The 20266-nt window shown below is 41.5% G+C and overlaps 1 protein-coding gene across 3 annotated transcripts in view; it reads right to left on the bottom strand.

Moving 5' to 3' along the window:
- THBS2 (thrombospondin 2) overlaps nucleotides 1-20266 on the bottom strand; it is a 46287-nt gene that overhangs the window by 10558 nt on the left and 15463 nt on the right. For all 3 annotated transcript variants that reach the window (XM_029049168.2, XM_039915059.1, XM_029049167.2), the window contains 12 exons: nucleotides 16936-17132; nucleotides 12974-13114; nucleotides 12154-12250; nucleotides 8383-8553; nucleotides 7750-7926; nucleotides 6696-6869; nucleotides 6392-6519; nucleotides 6125-6277; nucleotides 4981-5199; nucleotides 4007-4114; nucleotides 2715-2874; nucleotides 1248-1366 (listed from right to left, as the gene is read on the bottom strand). In XM_029049168.2, coding sequence (XP_028905001.1) covers nucleotides 1248-1366; nucleotides 2715-2874; nucleotides 4007-4114; nucleotides 4981-5199; nucleotides 6125-6277; nucleotides 6392-6519; nucleotides 6696-6869; nucleotides 7750-7926; nucleotides 8383-8553; nucleotides 12154-12250; nucleotides 12974-13114; nucleotides 16936-17132 — 1844 coding nt within the window. The remainder of the gene's footprint in view (nucleotides 1-1247; nucleotides 1367-2714; nucleotides 2875-4006; nucleotides 4115-4980; nucleotides 5200-6124; nucleotides 6278-6391; nucleotides 6520-6695; nucleotides 6870-7749; nucleotides 7927-8382; nucleotides 8554-12153; nucleotides 12251-12973; nucleotides 13115-16935; nucleotides 17133-20266) is intronic.

Below are 20266 nucleotides of genomic sequence, written 5' to 3' on the forward strand. Positions count from 1 at the left end.
AGAAATTTTATCAGGCTCTTAAGCATTTGGTTCTAACTTGTTGATTGAAACACCATTATCTTCATATAGTAGATTTAGATATTGGTAATGCCAAAGTAGAAAGTTATGGACCTACTAAAAAATGAGCTATCAAGAGGTTTGATTTCAACATTCATCCAGAAGAAATTGACTAGACAGTAAATAAAATTTAAAATGAAAACCAGTTCCAACTACTCAATTAAAGAGTAAGAAGGACTCAGAAGAGCTCTTCTATCAAAACCAGAACTAAAGGGCCTACTTGAAGTCAATTTATTTAAAGTGATGATAGAGGAATACTCAATAGATGCAGCAATTTTCCCCACAGTAATGGTCTGAAAAAGGCATACGCACATATCATCACTGAAAAATTCAATTGTCCTGCCCAGACAGATGTATTACTACATCTGTGGGAGACTGAATATAACTCACTATATGTGTATTCCAATCATTCCCATGAACTAAGGACAACTATTCAACATATGCTTGCAAAACCAACTCTTTCAAATTATGTTTCCTTTGATTTGCAGTCAAATTTAGAATTTGTCATCCAACATTCTTTCAAATACGTCCACTTGAGATAGTTTTCTTTCTGACAGAATTTGAATGCCATACAGGCTGCTTGAATGATAAAAAAGAAGAGAAGCACAAACTTGCTTTCTTCACAAAGTGCTTGGGCAATTTGGGGGGAATTTAGAACTAAAAACTCATTCTCCTTCTTCCTCTTGCAGCCTTGTTAAGAGACTGTCCTAGCAACACAACATGTGAAAATCCAATGACTCCAGAGTTAAAATTCAGCAGAATAGTAGGTGGACACTTAGACTGTCAGCCCTATGTGGGAGAGGGACTGTGTCTGAGCTGATTATCTTGTACATACCCCAGCACTAAATCCAGTTCTTGGAATATATAAATCACTTGACAAATGCCAGTATTATTATTAATTATTATTTAATTTAGTGTAAGGGTACAAATCTGGAAAAGCACTTTCCAATAGCATGAGGAATGAGGCAATCCACTCCCTTCTGTTTTGTCCATTAAAATTGGACCAAATTTTCTCAGTGGGGAAGGGGAAAGGGGAAAAGTGAAGGAGAAAGAAGAATTTGGGGGTAGGAACACTATCAAAGAGATGACATAGCACTTTTACTGTCAGAACGAATTCAAACCTTTGAATGATTAATTTTACATGTCTAGAGGCAGGGCACACTTCAGTCTCCCATTAGCTAATCCTTTACCTGGTCAGGATTATGCACTAAGGGGCAGTTATCACAGTGATCCCCTACTCCATCCCCATCAGTGTCCCGCTGGTCAGTGTTATAGACGTAGGGACAGTTGTCTCGCTCATTAAAAACATCTGTAGGTTGGAAAGAAAGAAATGGAAGCACTTATACACCAACATCTGACTTTAGAAGCCTAAGCAACACATTTTCAAATTTAATTTAAAAACTTTGGATTTTATTTGCCTTTGCTCCCCAAAAGACTACAAAATTCAGAAATCATAAATAAAATAAACTTTTTTTAAAATTGTCATTATTAAAAAATAGAATCAACTCATCATATATGTGCTCATTCAGAACAAATTCCTAAAACCTTGGTAATCTATTCCTCTACTTCTCAGGACACTTCTTATCAGTCTCCTTCTCTGGCTCATCCTCTGCTTCCAACCCCCTAACTGTGGATGTCCCTCAAAGCTCTCTTCTGTGTCTCCTTCTCTTCTCAGTTTACACTTACTTCCTTAAGGTGCTCATCTGCTCCTAATGCTTCACTTACCAAGTCTGAGTGTCTGAATGAAGTTTCCTTTTGTTTGTTTTGAATTTAACCACCCTCAATCTCGAATGGGTGTCCCCTTGACCCTAAGGTGTGGAATTTGGTGAGCAACAATTCTATCTGCCCTACCCATAGTCTTCATGACTTTGTATACTTCAATCAATTCCTCTCTCAGCCAGAGTCTTTCCTGACTGTGCAGTCCTAACCCTTTCCACCTACTGTAAGTTTGTTTCTCTACTCCCCTATCTGGGTAATCTTTCTGTTCCCTCTAAAATGTAGAGAGCAAAACTGTTTTCACTGACTGGAAGAGCTGTGTCCCCTCTGGCACACTCTCCCTTCCAGTTTATTTATGAAGAGGGTTAAACAAAACCAACCCTAGAGCAGATGCCTTGGGGAACCTCATTATTTATATTTCTCAGGGCTGAAAAATATCTCTTTCTCCCTAGTTTTGCCTTCTTTCCTGTAGCCAGTTTTTCTCTGTGGGATAGAAGCAGAAGCTCACAATTTCAGGTGGACTGTTTCAGTGGGGTCTAGTCAGCTGTTAGGACAGAGCTGAGGGCAGAGAATGGGAATTTAGGAGGGATTGTGTGACTCAGGCTTTTCCTGTGAAGAGGATCCACTGTATACATACAGTAAGAGAACAAGGGACTCAGCCGGGGCTGTGGGATTCAAGGGACTTGTCTGTTGAATTGGCAGAAGAAGCAAATCAATCCAAAATGTCAAAACAGGTAGTACTGTCTGTGTTACACAGGAGTCAACAAAAGTACCCAAAGTAGTGAGCACACTTAGGAGTTGGAATTTCTGAGAAATCCTCAATCAGTTGATCAAACATCAGCAATGAATACAGCAAAGGATTTCCATACACCACCAAAACAAATTTTGGTTTCTACTCTTGACCCGAAAGTGTAGGCATTTTATAAGGAATAAGGACTTACCATCACCATCAATATCCACAGCACAAGCATCACCTTCCCCGTTATTGTCTGTGTCAATCTGAGCAGGGTTGTGCACGTAGGGGCAGTTATCACAGCGATCTCCGACCTCATCCTTGTCATAATCAAACTGGCGTGGATTGAACAGCAGAGGGCAATTATCCTAGGAAATCAAAGGAAAGCATTTAAGCAAAGACCCATTCAGCCCCGTTGCGATGATTTAGTTGAATTGGCTGGGGGAGAAATCTGAAAAAAAGATCATAAGAATGAAATTAATATTATAGAGACAGAAGGACCTGGGTTCTAGTGCCAGCTCCACCACATGACTGCTGTGTGACCTTGGGCAAGTCTCTTCACTTCCCTGTGTCTCAGTTACCTCATCTGTAAAATGGGATGAAGAAATGGGGTTGAGCTCCATGTGGGACTGGGACTGTTTCCAAACTGATAACCTTGTATCTACCCCAGAGCTTAGAACAGTGCTTGGCACACAGTAAGCGCTTAACAAGCAATATAATTATTATTATTCATTCATTCGATGGTATTTATCTGTCTCTGTCTCATCAATAACCAAAGGTTGCCAAAATGATCAAGTCTTGAAATAGAGTCAGATGTGAGTATCTGGAAATTGTACTGTGGCCGTAGAACTGTGGAGAGATTTGTGGTGGGAGTTCCAGATTCTGAACCTGTTTTTGAAGCTTAGTCTGAGACCTACAAAAGTAAAGTTTTATAAAAATGTCAAATGTAGGCAATGACACTCAAATTGCATGCTACAAATACCACAGTAATATTATTTCAGAGAAAATGTTTGTTTTTACTTTGCACCTAAGCAAAGTTTCTCAGTAAAGGAACACTAAGAGTCAATGCCAAGAGAAAGACAAATATTATTTAGTCTTTTTACAAACATACAAAAGTTTTTGTTCCCAGTTGTTTTTAAACACAGAAAACAGTTAGTCAGTAACAATAATAACTATCCAGAGCACTGTGAGAAGGTGAAGAACGTAAGATCCATAATACATATAACAATCATACCCCCAGAACTGAATAGCAGAACTTGGAATTCAAGCCAGCTCTCCTAATTCAATCCAGTGTTTTCACTACTAATCCAGCAACCAGCTTCATAATTCCAGATCCCATGTTTTGGAAATTTTTCATTCACACTGTTGCAGAAGGATTGACCTTAGTAGTGTAGTGGTAGTGGTAGGGTAGTTTATCAAATGATATTTTAAGGTTAGGAAAGGAAATTGTTAATGAAGTAGCTGGTAGAAACTCCTGTGTTACTAAATAAACTAGCATACCTTCTCATCATCTACACCATCACTGTCATCATCATCATCGCATGCATCACCAATTCCATCTTTGTCAAAATCTTCTTGTCCAGAGTTAGGTAGATGTGGACAATTATCCTGTAAGATTGGAACAAGCTGTGAAACTTGGGTTGGAGCAAGAATCTATCATTGGTAGAGAACCTCTTGGTTTAAAACATGGGTTCATCCAATGGCATTAGAAAACGTGTTTTAATCAACACTCCCCAGACTATTAGAAAAGGCATTGTGGATACGTGATTTCTCTTAATGTCCGCACGTAGATCATTAAGGGATTACACATGCATTCATTATTTAGTGTCCCCATCTTAGGCAGAACCTTCTTGATCAGTTCTTCAAGTGATTGCAATGATCATATTAATGGAGCTACACTTATTAATTCAGCTATTTGTATAAATCAATCCTTACGCTCCCTAGCTAGAAAAGTCAATTTGACATCTAAAATTTCACTTGTGAGGAGGAACAAGTGCTACTTGAAGTGCTAATAGTATATCAGACCCATAGAATATATTCAATTTCCATTCTGGGCAACATCACACCATTAAACATGTACCTTTGTGGGTTATTGAGAAACACCTGTTTTCCTCTTTTTGATGGATTTTTGCTTCCATAATGGAAAGTGAGGTGGTCACACTATAGAAAAGCCCTCATGAAGGACATGGAAAATCATTTCTAGCAAGGGGACCTTGCCAGAGAGGTATTTTCAACCGAAAGCATAAAATATGATCATTTCCACCTTCCCTGGATCTGGGGCTCTGTGGGTGGATTGTGTTTAGAGGGAGTGGTGTTGGTGAATGGGTTTGAATTAAAGAAGGGCAGCGGGACAAGCACAAACTTCAAGTTACCATAAAGCTCAATTGGGGAGCAAATATAATAACCAAAACCTAACCCAGGCACGACCCACCCAGCCCAGCCACAATATTATTGAATCGCTCCTTTTGGCTCACCTTAATGCAGTGATAAGTGGCATTGGTAGCACAGACCAGGTTTTTATTGGGCCAGCCATCCAGATCTGAATCTTCCCCACAGATGAGCCCATCCCCTGCATATCCAGTCTTACACTCACACTTGTACATAGGGTCACTGAAGTGCCCCAGGTATATGCATTCTGCATGCTTGTGGCAGCTGTGGGTCTTGTCCTTGCAAGGATTCTCAGGTTCACACACCTACAAGGTCAGGGAATTGAGGAGACTATGATTAAATTACTACATACAACGAAACTGGCACATAGTAAGCGCTTCACTAAAACATTATTATTATTATTATTATTACTAAACAATGAATCAGGGGAAGATTCTGATATAAACTGCTACCATCTAATAAGGCTTTTACCTGGCTACAAGATGGGGGTTTTGTTGTTGTTTTTAATCAATTCAGGTACAATTCCCTTAAACAAGTTGAACCATACTGCTCTAACTTCAAAGGGAAATGGCAGAAAACCCTTTTGCTTGAGAAAGAGAAGAAAAGTATGGGTTGGTAAGACGGTTAACCTAGTTTTCTGGGAGAAATTGTTTTGACAAATCCAGAATTAAACTATTAATTTTCCTAGATACACCAGGAGGGAGTAAAACACAAGTAGAGACCCCCTGTAGAAGAGTAAACATTGGAACACCCTGAAGCCTGGCCTTCTTCTAGACTGTAAGTTCACTAAGGGCAGGGAACATGTTTACCAACTCTGTTATGTTGGGCACTCCCAAACGTTTAGTACAATGCTCTGCAAAACTAAGCACTCAGTAAATATGGTTGATTGACTAAATTTCAGTCCCCCACAAAAAATTCCACTCTCTACTCCCCACTTTTTTTCAATGGCCTATAAGTGTCTCATCTCCCTAAGATACCTCACTTGACAGCTCCACTGTAATCCAACCAAGTTGGTCACACTAGGCATATTTCCAAAAGTAACAGAAGCATGGTTCTCACAGCTGCTTTATGCAAGAGTACTTTACTCTTTGTCCTTGATTTCGATCATTCCTGAAGGTCAATTAGGCAGATACCAAAATAAATGAGATAGCCTCATCTCCCCACTTTCTGATAAGTTGTGGACACTCCATTGTGATAGGTACATAGCTGACCCTTCTTGGGAGAACTCACTTGTTTTTCTACTCTGGCTGCCTCCAGCCCAACTCCAACAGGCTGGCTTCCTTTGTAGCGTGGAGGACACGGCAGGCAGTGGAATCCAGGGTTGGTGTTCACACAACGATGAACGTTGTTTGACTTGAAGCAAATATCTGTGACAACAGTACACTGCGGGGAGCCAAGCAAGAGAATTAATTCACCATGGTCTCCATCGTCAATTGACTCCTGGAAGGAATCCTGACAGAAAGGCTTTAAAGTACCTCAGATCGGGACAAAACATACCTCATCAAGATCCTCACAGACAGTGCCATTCCCAAGATAGCCAACAGGGCACGGGCCACAGGACCAGGATCCGTCAGGAAAACTGCTGCATTCTGCTCCGGGGAAGCAAGGGTTTGACAAGCAGCCATCTACCAAAACAGGAGATGGCATTTGTGTCAATTCACTGTGATGAGAAAAAGAATCTTTATTCAAGAAGGACACCAACCCAGCTTGTTCACTGTTCTCTTGGCACAGTGTCTGGGGTTAACACCTAGTGAGGCGATTAAAACAGTAAGCAGGTTTGAAATACTCATTCCAGACATACCAATTGGACAATCCTGTTTATTGCACATCTGATGTTCCTTGACATCTCCTACACAGTCCTTTCCTCCGTACTGTGGCTCGGGATTATTGCAGAGGCGAGACCTCTCACGGATACCTCCGGCACAAGTAACTGAACAGGTAGACCAGGGAGACCATGGGCTCCAACGACCATTAACTACAACGTACAAAAGTGGAGATTAGCACTATGCAAATTATAGCAGCAAGAAGGACAGCATTGTGTATTACTGTAATTATATCTTTCTATGCTCACTGTGGACAGGGAACGATGGCATTCTCCCTAGCTCCTAGAACAATGTTCTGCATACAGTAAGTGCTCGATAAATGAGATTGACTGAAATACTGATATCTCCTAATTATCTCTAAAAAGGAAAGAGAGGGAGCAACAAAATAATATTTGGATTTTGATGCTTTCCAGGAAATTAGTTTTATTTTATTTAGGTTCACTGTGAAATTTTTAAAAAAGAGGCCCAATCTTAAACCCATAAGAAATGGGCCTTATCATCTCCCATTATACGGTTAAGTCTTGTAATTCAAGAATCACATAGTTTATTTCCCCAAGGTGTTCATTAAAGACTATTGCTACTGATCCTGATACTTAATACAAAGAACTTCTGCAAAATCAGATTAATTGGGATACCAAATCTTTGGTTTTCAGCTTTCGCATGGAAAAAAAAATCAAATATTTCCAAACCACATGGATAGTTTTGAACTACCTATTGTTTGAGCAAGTTTGAATCCCCACCAATAGCTTGCTCTGCCATTTCTACTCTGCACAAGTGATCGGCATCGCAAGTGAACTTGGAATTCCCCAAGTAAGCCAACCCAAGCTACAACTTTCAATGTTTTGATTTCTCCATCAAATTATATTGGCTTTTGCTGTAGTTTTTTAAATGCTGGGCCACTGTCAGAAATACGTTCCAGTGTCTTGGGAAGAATGGGATCCTTCCCAGGCAGGGCCATCACAGTGGAAACAAAATGCGCCTGGCAGGTGCTTCATAAGATACAGCCCTTTCAGAGGTCAAATTTCAACTTACTGGGACAGGGGGGTCCTTCGCATGTCTTGGTTTCCCGCCCATTTCCTTTACAGTTTTTTCCACCCAACTGAGGGACTGGGGAATTGCAGAGACGGATGCGTGTGATATTGCCAATCCCGCAGGTAACAGAACAGGAAGACCAAGGAGACCAGTGGCTCCAGCCACCATTTTGCCGGACTGAAAAATGAAGACAGACAAAACAAGAAGGTTAAATCCCCTATCATTTTACCACCCTAAAACATCAGCTGGATTCATTTTTGGGGCCACAAATAAGAGTCGTGGTCAATAGCTTCACATCTGAAATCTGGAACTGAAGAGAAAACCACTATCCAAGGAGTCAAGACAATCAGAAATGGATGTTAAAGCCTCTGAGTACTAATGAATAGCAGAACGTATTGGAAAAGTTCTCCCCCTCTAGACTGTAAACTCATGGTGGGCATGAAATCTGTACTCTCCCAAGCACTTAGTACAGTGCTTTGCACACAAGTAAGTGCTCGATAAATACAATTGAATGAATGAATAAATAAATAAAAAAGACTTGGGGCACTGTGGCAAAACCCTCCTTTTGACAATCTTTCAAGGGATAGGGTTAAATTGGAAAGACGTTCAAAGAAACAAACTAACAACACTTACTGCGATTGTCACATTTTCCAAGGCTGCACATCCTTGTCTGGATGGATGGGCCGATGCAGGCATTGCTGGTGACATCACATGACCTTCCTCTCTGCTGGGTTCCTGAACCACATGTGACAGAGCATTCTGTCCATTCTGACCAAGGGGACCAACCTTCTTCACCATCTTTGGCTGTGGAGCAGAGTAAGCAAAAACAACTTGGACCCAAACAAATCCTTTGTTCCTAAAGAGTTTGAGGTTTATAATTGCAAAACAACAGGTGAAATGAGCATTATTTTCAATTCTGATTTGGACTAGAACCTGATCTGGGAATGGGAATGTTTATTTATCCAACAATGCTACCGTGATTGAGCTCACTGTGTCACTTTGTAAAGGGAATTGTGTGTGTGTGTGTGTGTGTGTGTGTGGCATTGGAATGTGTCAGTACTATAGCGTGAGTTTTCTGTAACACAACCTTTCACACAAATGCAACCTTCACATTAAGGAGAGAGGGGTATACATGGTTAGACATCTCTTAATTTCTTGAACCATTTTACTTTAGACTCCTGAATGGGCTATTCAGATATTGCCACGAGTTCTAAACCAAGGTCATGGGTTCTAATTCTGCCTCCGCCACGTCTGCTGTGTGACCTTGAGCAAGTCGCTTCACTTCTTTGGGTCTCAGTTACCTCATCTGCAGAGTGTAGATTAAGAGTGTGAGCCCTGTGTGTGACAGGAACAGTGTCCACCTGACTAACTTGTATCTACTTCAGCACTTAGAACAGTGCGTTACACCTAGTAAATGCTTAACAAGAACTATAATTATTATTAGTAGTAGTATTATATATATTGTCTTTATTCCGGGATGAAACAAGCCATTTCCCATAACAGTAATTCCCCTACAGTGGGGTAGATAAAAGTCTAACACTATTATGAAAAGTTAAATGGAGTAACAGTGCCTTTATGGCCAGGAACCCTGCTATTTTGAGAATTTCTTATAGACTGGGGGCCATGAGGGTGGTTTAGCAGGCTAACGTAAAGGTTTTACCAAGTTTTTTTAAACATCACTTTTGCCTGTATTACCAAAGAGGGGGTAGAGCCAAGGAAGCAAGCAGACTTGGACATTCCTCTTTCCTGGGAGCTCACTGTTTCCCCCAGAACACCCTGAGCTGGAGTCAAACTGAGCTAGGGAGGCCTCCACCTTGCCCGCACACCCTCTAATCCCCTCCACTACCACCATCCCGAGCCATATGGACTGCCAAAATTTCACAATGTACATTTTAAAACAAAAATCTGATCTTTTTTTCTTTGGGGATTCTCGGACATTTTAAATTCTCTCTTAGAAAAGGTTGCGGCCTCCATTATCTTCCTTCCACACCCACCCCACCCACTGCCTGTTTACTTATTTTGACATGTATATATCTTTAATTCTATTTATTTATATTGATGCCTGTTTACTTCTTTTGATGTCTATCACCACCCTTCTAGACTGTAAGCACGATGTGAGCAGGGATGGTCTATTGCTGAATGGTACTCTCCAAGCGCTTAATACAATGCTCTGCACACAGTAAGCACTCAATAAATACGTTTGAATGAATGAATGCACATCTGATCATCAAAAGGCAGCTTGGCAGATGTATTCACCAGTAAGATCCTATCCAGGGTGACAATTCAGAAGAAGCGATCCATAAATTCCCCATAAAACATTGCTTTGTACTAGTGGAATATAATCAAGGGAAATCTTCCAGAGATCAATCCTTCTGTGGTCCTTCGTACCTTAGCAAGGTGCATCTTCGTCATGTGCCCATAAGAAAGAGCAAAGCCTGCTTCATAGTTGAAATAGTGTACAATTAGAGATTTGGAGCAGAAGCAGAAGCCTCCTTGTGTACTATTCTAAGGTCTGCATTCTGTCTTTTATAGAATGCGTATTTTCATTTCTGATTTTTTTTCTTAAAATCCATCATACATATTCTTTTGTCTAATTCTTTTCAAGAGCTTAGCAAGAGCTTTCCATTGGATGAGATGAGATTTAGTTGAGTCCTATCTCATCTTGACCTTGCAGACTTACATCTGGGAAAAATGTAGGGAAATTGTGATGGAACCGTTGTCATTTTGACCATAAGTATGACTTAAATATAATTAAAATAAAATGCCCATTATAATCCCAGAATCCCAAAAAATCTCTTGCTGTTTTCACTTCTCACTTTCAGTGAGATAATTTTGTTGTGTTACAGAGCACCACCAAAGTTTGATTTGCCTCCAAATGTAGGTTGTGAAGGATCCACCGTGCCATGAATGTAACCTAGAACAAGATTTCACATAAAGGAATAGGGAAAACAGTTCCAGATATAGTAAGATTTCCAATCACTTTAATGTGTTTTCTGTGACCCTCTCCCAGGAGATCAAAAGGGGTGGTCTTTACTCCATCAGCTGTGGCGTGGCTCATTGGAAAGAGCACGGGCTTTGGAGTCAGGGCTCATGAGTTCGAATCCCAGCTCTGCCACTGGTCAGCTGTGTGACTGTGGGCAAGTCACTTAACTTCTCTGTGCCTCAGTTCCCTCATCTGTAAAATGGGGATGAAGACTGTGAGCCCCACGTGGGACAACCTGATTCCCCTGTGTCTCCCCCAGCGCTTAGAACAGTGCTCGGCACATAGTAAGCGCTTAACAAATACCAACATTATTATTATTATTATTAAATCTGATCATTGGAATACTGAATCAAAGAGTAGGAATTATAAGCTGTGCACTATTAAAATGCCAGCTTTGTATTAACATTCTGAAAGATTGTAAACTCCTTGGCAGCAAGGACAGTGACTTTTATTTTCCTTGAATGCAACCTTGTGAGTAGGCAGTCAAAATCAATCAGTCAATCAAGGATATTTATTGAGTGCTCACTCTGTGCAGAGCACAGTGCTCAGCAATGGATTTAGCAGTCACAATCTCTGCCTTCAAGGAACTTACAATAATAATAATAATAATAATGAGGTATTTGTTAAGCACTTACTAAGTGCCAAGCACTGTTCTAAGCGCTGGAGTAGATACAAGGTAATCAGATTGCCCCACATGGGGCTCACAATCTTAATCCCCATTTTACAGATGAGGTAACTGAGGCGCAGAGAAGTTAAGTGATTTGCCCAAAGTCACTCAGCTGATAAGTGGCAGAGCTGGGATTAGAACCCACAACCTCTGACTCCCAAGTGCATGCTCTTTTCACTAAGCCATGCTGCTTCTTTAGTATTTTACAATCCCCCACAATCTGGTGGGGGAGTTAGACACTAATATAAATTACAGGTAAGTGGAAGCAACAGAGTTTAAAGGTATGTATATAAATATTTCCTGGGAGAAAGGTATAGTGCCCAAGGAATGTTATATGTATAAATATATTCTCCCAAGTGCTTAGTACAGTACTCTGCACATAGTAAGTGCTCAATAAATATGATTGATTGACATGGCAGTTCTGCTGATTTTCAAGACATATTTAGCCATGTTATACATTTTCAAAGTATCCCAAGTGTATTTTTAATCATTATGGCATGCTTATTTAAATGTCTTGTTTATGGAACAATGAGTTTTAGGCAGTAAATTGTCTTTGAGGATCTAGGATCTCTAAGCAATTTATCACTGCTCACTATGTTGGTACTTAATGAGGCCAATCTTTTCTCTGGCTTAGATGGTTTCTTTACTCCATTCTTTTCATCCATGTCTCTGCTCCTCCACCAGAAGAAAATAGCACAAACAAAAGGAAAAATACAAAACGAATGAGATCCTCTTTGTTCAATTAAATACTTACAGTGGACACAAGTAGGACAGCATTCATCTTCAACGAAGAATGGATTGGCACAAGCGACTGCTGGGCAGGTGATTTTGTGGCAGACAATTTTGGAATACTACAGGCAAAGAAAATCACCCCATTAACTTAAATCTTAAAGTTTTACTTTTTAAATCTGCAGGCACAAGGGTTAACTTTGTCTCAAAGCCTTATGATGGATCCAAAATCTGCACCTATTATTGCTCCAGAGTGTAAGGTCGTCCTCTAGACTCTAAGCTTGTTTTGGGCAGGGAATGTGTCTGTCTATTGTTAAGTACACAAGAAATACGAAAAAATGAAAATGATATCCATTTATCATTGATGGTGCGGAGAAAACAGATGGACGCACTGTGTTGAGTGGTCCTTCTCTGATGTTGGTTGGGAGGAAGGAGGAGAGAGGTGTTAGTATCCACTGGATTGTTTTGCCCTATTTTTCCCTTGAATCAGAAGAGATGAGCAGAGCAGTGGGTCAATTATCAGAAAGAGAGGCAGGTGTCAAGACAGGAAACAGGCCTAAAGGCAGGAAGGCAGTAGCCAGAAAACATTCAGAAAGTTTGGGTGAGGAAATTTAGGTGGAGCTTTATGAGCCATGTAACATTTTAATAAACCTGGGGCTCATGTATTCCAAACAAGGGTTTCATAGTTTATAAGGTCCATGGATCTTGGTTGTTCAGCCTTTGCTAAACAGTCCTGCGATCAGACAAAGGGATGAATGTGTTTTAGAAGTGGATTAAGGACAGAACAGCACAAGGTTTTTGTCCCTAGGCTTTTGCCAGAAGAAAAAACTATTTCTAGGACTCACCTGGCATGTGCATTTGGTGCAACTGTCTACGACCCATTGTTCATTATCCTCGAAAGCACGGCCATCTTGCCAGCAGAATGTCTGGTTCTTGAATTTGGGGACCGAGCCAATGTATTCCCAGAGAATTCGATTATCCTCCGACTGAAAGGTGAAAATATATCAAAATGGATGTCAAATGCTGTAGATTCGATGATAAACGGGTGACGTGATTTACATTTACGCTGAACTTCTGTCAGATTAGGCACATATTCCAGCCACATACTACTAGCCCATATGATAGGAATCACAAAGCTATATGACTGATTGTGATAAGTCAAGGTGAAATCATCCCTAAATGTTTTCCCAGTCAAAAAATGGTGTTACATAGATCATTTTCCCAGAAGTATCATAAAGGACTGAAACTACATAACATTATTATTATTATTGAGAAGCAGCATGGTGCAGTGGATAGATCACCGGCCTGGGAGTCAAGGTCATGGGTTCTAATCACAGCTCTGCCACTTATCTGTTCCATGATCTTGGACCAGTCACCTAACTTCTCTGTGACTCATAGAGACTGTGAGTTCTAAATGGGACAGGGACTGTGTCCAACCCGACTTATTTGTATCCACCCCAGCACTTAGTAGAGTGCCTGGCACATAGTAGGAGCTTAACCAATACCATAATTACTATTATTATTAAACATTTACTATGTGTCAAGCACTATTCTAAGTGCTGGAGTATATACAGGTTAATCAGAATGAACTAAGTTCCTGTTCCACTTGAGGCTCACAGTCTAAATAGGATTTAATGTGCATTTTACAGGCACAGAGAAATTAAGTGTCTTCCCCAAGGTCACACAGCAAGCAATTGGTAGAGTTTAGGATTAGAACCTAGGTCCTCTTATTCCCAGGCCCGTGCTCTTTCCATTAGGCCATGCTCCTTCCCCAACACTGAAATAGTACATCCATGTAATTCCTGACACAGACGACTCACCCAACCCCAGATCTTGTTTCCAACAGCCACAATAGAAGTCAGTGGGATTGTTGCCATCTTTGGCATAATGCTTTTAAAAACTTTTGACATTATCCTCGACTCATCTCTCACATTTTTCAACTCACATATTCATTGTCACCAAACCATGTCGGTTCCACCAACGTGAGGCCCAGACAAGTGAAGTGACTTGCCCAAGGCCAAACGGTAGACAAGTGGCAGAGTAGGGATTAGAACCCAGGTTCTTCTGACTCCCAGGCTCATGCTCTATTCACTAGGCCAATGCTGCTTCTAGAAAACCATTCAGTCCATGTTTCTCCACATCTCAAGAACCTCCAGTGGTTGCCCATACACTTCTGTACCAAACAGAAACTCCTTACCATCTGTTTTAAAGCACTCATTCATCTTGTCCCCTTCTATCTTACCTTACTGATCTATTACAACCCAGCATGCTCACTTCATTATTGTTTCTCACTTCATTATTGTTTCTCACTTCACAACTGTATCTCCTCTGATAGGCCTTCCCCAAATAAGCCCTCATTTCCTCTATTCCCTCTCCCTTCTCCATCATCTTTGCACTTTGTAGCTTTTATTTACCTTCATTACAACCCACAACACTCCATTTCCTCTTCTTCCACCCCTTTCTGCTTCACCCAACCACTTGGATTCACACCCTTTATTCACCCCTCCCTGGGTCCCACAGCATTTATGTACATATCCATTATTTATTTACTTATATCACCATCTGTCCCTCACTCTAGACTGAAAGCTTCTTGTGAGCAAAGTGCCTATTCTCCCAAGTGATTAGTTCAGTGCTTTGCATGCTCAATAGAAATGACTGACTGACAGCTCAGACATTTGGCATTTAATAATAATAATTAATAATTATGGTATTTGTTAAGTGCTTACTATGTGCCAGGCACTGTACTAAGTGTAGGGTGGATACAAGCAAATCAGGTTGGACACAGACCCTGTTTCATGTGGGGTTCACAGTCTCAAATCCCCTTTCACAAATGAAGTAACTGAGGCACAGAGAATAAGAATAATAATAATGATGGTATTTGCTAACTATTTGCTATGTGCCAAGCACTGTTCTAAGCACTGAGGGAGATACAAGGTTATCAGGTTGTCCCAGATGGGGCTCACAGTCTTAATCCCCATTTTACAGATGAGGTAACTGAGTCACAGAGAACTTGTGACTTGCCCAAGGTCCCATAGCAGACAAGTGGCAGAGACAGGATTAGAATCCACGTCCTCTGACTCTCAGGCCTGTGCTCTTTCCACTAAGCCATGCTTGGGTCAGTTAGATGAGGTTACTGAGGCACAGAGAAGTGAAGTGATCTGCCTAAAGTCCCACAGCCAAAAAGTGGCGGAGGTGGAATTAGAACCCACGACCTCTGACTCCCAACCCAGTGCCCTATCCACTATGCCAGTCTGCTCTTCTGCAATGATACTAACCCATTGTCAAGGAAAAGGGCAAATATCAAATGGGAAAATAGCTGGGACTCAATACTGGCCGGGAGATGCACTGGGAAATTGAAGGGAAAGAATTCAGGAGTCAGGCATTATCGTCAGGAGTACACACTGAGTGCTTATTGGGTGTGGTGCCCTACAGTAAACACTTGGGAGAATTCAACAGCTGTAAATGTCCCATTGCTTCCCTCAAGGAGCTTACAGTTACTAGGGTGTTAGGGAATTGGTCACAGATTCCACTGGGTAAGGGCCCTCTCTGAACTTCCACAGCACTTTCTGCCCCCAGGATGGGCAGTTGTGACACCTCAAATCCCTGAAAAATCCTGGGGAAGTTGCTTTTTTCTACTTCATTCCAAGCAACTTCCACACTGACCTCATTCAGGGAGTGGGTAGAGCACGGACTTGGGAGTTAGAAGGACATGGGTTCTAATCCCAGCGGCACCACTTGTCTGCTGTGTGACCTTGAGAAAGTCACTTCACTATTCTGTGCCTCAGTTACCTCATCTGTACAACAGGGACTGAGACAGTGAGCGTCACCTGGGACAGGGACTGTATCCAAACCAATCTGTTGTATGCACCCCAGTATTTAGTACAGTGCACAGTACATAGTAAGTGCTGAACAAATACCATTATTATTATTATTATCATATACCACTACTTCTTCTGTGCACCATATATTGGACAGGGACAATGTCTAACCTGATTACCACGTATCTGCTCCAGCACTTAGAAAAACGCTTTACACACAGTAAGCACTTAAATAATATTCATTCATTCACTCATTCAATCATATTTACTGAGTGCTTACTGAGTGCAGAGCACTGTACTAAGCGCTGGGAAAGTACAATCCGGCAACAGATAGAGACAATCCCTACCCAACATAAACCAGTCAACATAGTCAGAATTCTATGCTTGGTGATGATGATGATGATGGCATTTGCTAAGCCCTTACTCTGTGCCAAGCACTCTTCTAAGTGCTGGGGTAGATACAAGGTAATCAGGTTGTCACACGTGGGGCTCACAGTCTTAATCCCCATTTTACAGATGAGATAATTGAGGCAAAGAGAAGCTAAGTGACTTGCCCAAAGTCACACAGCTGACAAGTGGTGGAGCCGGAATTCGAACCCAAGACCTTTGACTCCCAAACTCGTGCTCTTTCCACTAAGCCACGCTGCTTCTCAAATGCTGACTAACCCACTCCCAGACAAAGTTTGGCCATAATCAACCCTCACGCAGAGTTAAGTGGGGGAGTCTCAGGGAAAATATGTTAGAGTGATACATTTGTTCATTTATATTAATGTCTGTAACCCCCTCTCAACTCTAAGCTCACTGTGGGCAGGGAAGGTATCTATTTACTGTTATAGTGTACTCTCCCAAGCACTTAGCACAGTGCTTTGCACAAGGGACTCAATAAAGATGATTGAATGAATGAATGAATGAAAGTAAAGTGTGGCATTGAAATGAGACTCTCCTCTCCTGGGAAGGATGCCGAACATAGCCCATATCTCTCCACCTACCACTTTCTGCAGGTTTTCGCCAAGATTGCTCACTACAATGCGGAGGCCTCTGAGTTCCGTAAACATGTTACCCAGCTCCTCACAGGAGTGGTCACAAAACTCAATCTTTTTCTCTGGCTTTTGGCCCACAAACTCCGTGATGACTTCAGGAGTCAGGTGGAGGACTTCAGTGCTCTCGTTGATGGTATTCACTTCAGCTACAGGGAACAAAAAACAGTCATGAAGGCAACATTTCATCCCCGATTATAGTTTCCTTCTGGAATTATACGTTGGCACCTCTAGATGGGGTTTAACTGCCTCCGTTTTCAGAAGAGCTTGATGTAAAATTATACCCAAGGACAGAAAAGCAGGGGTTGGACGTCAGCTGGTTCCAATTACAAATTCTGCTTTCCAAATAAAGAGCCCAACTGCATTCCACAGCACTGTACTTGGAGTCCAAAAACATAGCACGCAGCTAGAGTAGAGCAAGCATTTATGCAGGGGAAAATATTTAGCATCATAGGTTAGGTGGCAATGTTTCTTGACTTTCTAGTAAAGCTGCCAATCCTGAAAACTTCTAAAGTTCCACCCCATCCTTTCTTCCCTGAATGCAAGTCATTTAAACAGTATATACGTCACTAAATTGCTCAAGTTTGCTAACAGATCTTACTGAGCAGAGGGCTGTTCTTTGCCCAGTGGGGATCCTGAGGCTGAAAACTGCAGGTTGGAACCGGAAAATTCAGTCAAGCAATAATATCTATGTAGAATCTACTGTGTGCAGAGCCCTGGAATATCTACTCAAAGAACCACAGCATTGGCAACCTACCTGCAGAGTCTGAAATATGCATGAAGCATTTTGTTTAGTCTGAAGCAAAAGTGTGCTATGCCCTAGTCTTTTCTTTTTTGCCCACGATTTCACCTCTGCCTGTCAGTCAATCAAACAAATTTATTGGGCACTTACTGCACGCAGAGCACCGTACTAAGAGATGGGCAAAGTACAATGTAACAATATTACAGACACATTACCTGCCCACAACCAACTGTTTCATGGTACTTACTAAGTGTCAAACACTGTTCTTAAGTACTGGGGTAGGTACAAATCAATTAGGTGGGACACAGTCCCTGTCCTGCAAGGGGTATTGAATACCCATTTTACAGTTGAGGAAATTGAGGCATAGAGATGTTAAGTGACTTGTCCAAGCTTACACAGCTAGCAGTTGGCAGAGCAACTGGCAGAGCCAGTATTAGAACCCAGGTCCTTTGACTCCCAAGCCCATGCTCTTTCCACCAGGCTGTATTCTCATAAAGTGGGCATAAGATTTTCTCTATATCCATTTTGTATCCCTCACTGAACACCTAAGTTCATTCATTCATTCAATAGTATTTATTGAGCGCTTACTATATGCAGAGCACTGTACTAAGTGCTTGGAAAGTACAAATTGGCAACAGATAGACACAGTCCCTGCCCTTTGACGGGCTTACCGGCGTGGCTCAGTGGAAAGAGCACGGGCTTTGGAGTCAGAGGTCATGAGTTCGAATCCCACTCTGCCACTTGTCAGCTGTGTGACTGTGGGCAAGTCACTTAACTTCTCTGTGCCTCAGTTACCTCATCTGTAAAATGGGGATTAAGACTGTGAGCCCCACGTGGGACATCCTGATTCCCCTGTGTCTACCCTAGCGCTTAGAACAGTGCTCGGCACATAGTAAGCACTTAACAAATACCAACATTATTATTAAACGACTACATGTCTAAATGTCTAAACATCTAAACGTTACAGTCTAGTTCTTAGTACAGTGAACTGCCCACAGTAGTTTCTCAAGAAATTCAGTTGATTGATTGATTGATTGAGTCAATCCAGCAATTTCCCTAGGACTATAATTGGTATTTAATAATCTCTTCTGAATTCCTCATATTTGAGAAAAATGAATAGAAGGCAGACTCCATTAGCAGTTGTTTTCCATTTTCATTTGTGCAGAGTCAAAGCCCTCTTGGAGTTTCAATCAGTTGTAAGCATTCATTTCCATCCATCCAACTGGAGACTATAAGCTATGTCCCAGAAGGGGGCAAGGAAGTTCAGAATGTAGGATCACTGCCCTAACCAGAGGGGCTTCCAGGGCTGCATGATAGAGACAGCTCCAAAAGTTAAGGACAAGTTTCCAGTTTGCCTTGACTTCTCCAAGCAGCCCGAACCTTCAGAAAGGGACCACTGAGTTCCTGTGGCAGAGACAGGTAACTTGAAGACCGGAAACTGTAGGTACTCCGGTCTGTTAAGCCTCAACCCCAGAATGGAATCCATGCTGTTTTGTTACTGGGGCAGGGATCATTCTGGGTTCTTCTTTGGCCTCAGGTTTGTTCAGCAGCCATTAAGCACATTTTGAATTTTCATGGACAATATTCATTAATAGTCCAGTTGCTGCAACTGACCAATGTGTCACTAGTTCCTCTATGGGAGTATCATTATTGTCATTATCATTATTATTAATAGTAATGATAATAGCAATAATAATAATGGTAATTTTAAGCACTTACTATGTGCCAAACTCTGTTTTCATTCTTTCATTCGTATTTATTGAGCGCTTACTGTGTGCAGACCACTGTTCTAGGTGCTTGGAAAAGTACAATACAACAATCAACAGTGATGTGTACTGAGCCCTGGGGTAGATACAAGATAATCAGGTCCCACATGGGGCTCAAAGTCTAAGTAGGAGAGAGTACAGATATTGAATCCACATTTTGCAGATGAGGGAACAAAGAAATTAAGTGATTTGCCCATGGTCACACAGCAGACAAGTGTAAGAGCCAGGACTAAAACCCAGGTGCTCTGATCCCAGGCCCATCGCTCTTCCCACTTGGTCAAACTGCTTCTATTCCAAGTGCTGCTACTATGATAATAATATTAATGGTATTTGTTAAGCGCTTACTATGTGCAAAGCACTGTTCTAAGTGCTGGGAGTAGATACAAGGTGATCAGGTTGTCCCACGAGGGGCTCACAGTCTTAATCCCCATTTTCCAGATGAGGTAACTGAGGCACAGAGAAGTGAAGTGACTTGCCCAAAGTCACATGGCTGACAAGTGGTGGATCCGGGATTAGAACCCATGACCTCTGACTCCCAAGCCCACACTCTTTCCACTTAGCCATGCTTGTTATAGCTTCTGTAGATACACTACCACTACTTCAACCTAAGCATTTCAAAGGCATAGACAGAGCAGCTATCCCCCATTAGCACGGATCTGGTCATTCTGCAGAAGGATGACTTTAATTAAAGGCACCAATCTCTTTGGATGGAAGGATGCACAAGAGGAAACAAAATGCAGAAGCGGTTTGACAGACTTCAGCTTATTTTATGCTT

Source organism: Ornithorhynchus anatinus, chromosome 21 (assembly GCF_004115215.2).
Source record: "Ornithorhynchus anatinus isolate Pmale09 chromosome 21, mOrnAna1.pri.v4, whole genome shotgun sequence".
In the NCBI taxonomy this organism is placed as follows: Eukaryota; Metazoa; Chordata; class Mammalia; order Monotremata; family Ornithorhynchidae; genus Ornithorhynchus; species Ornithorhynchus anatinus.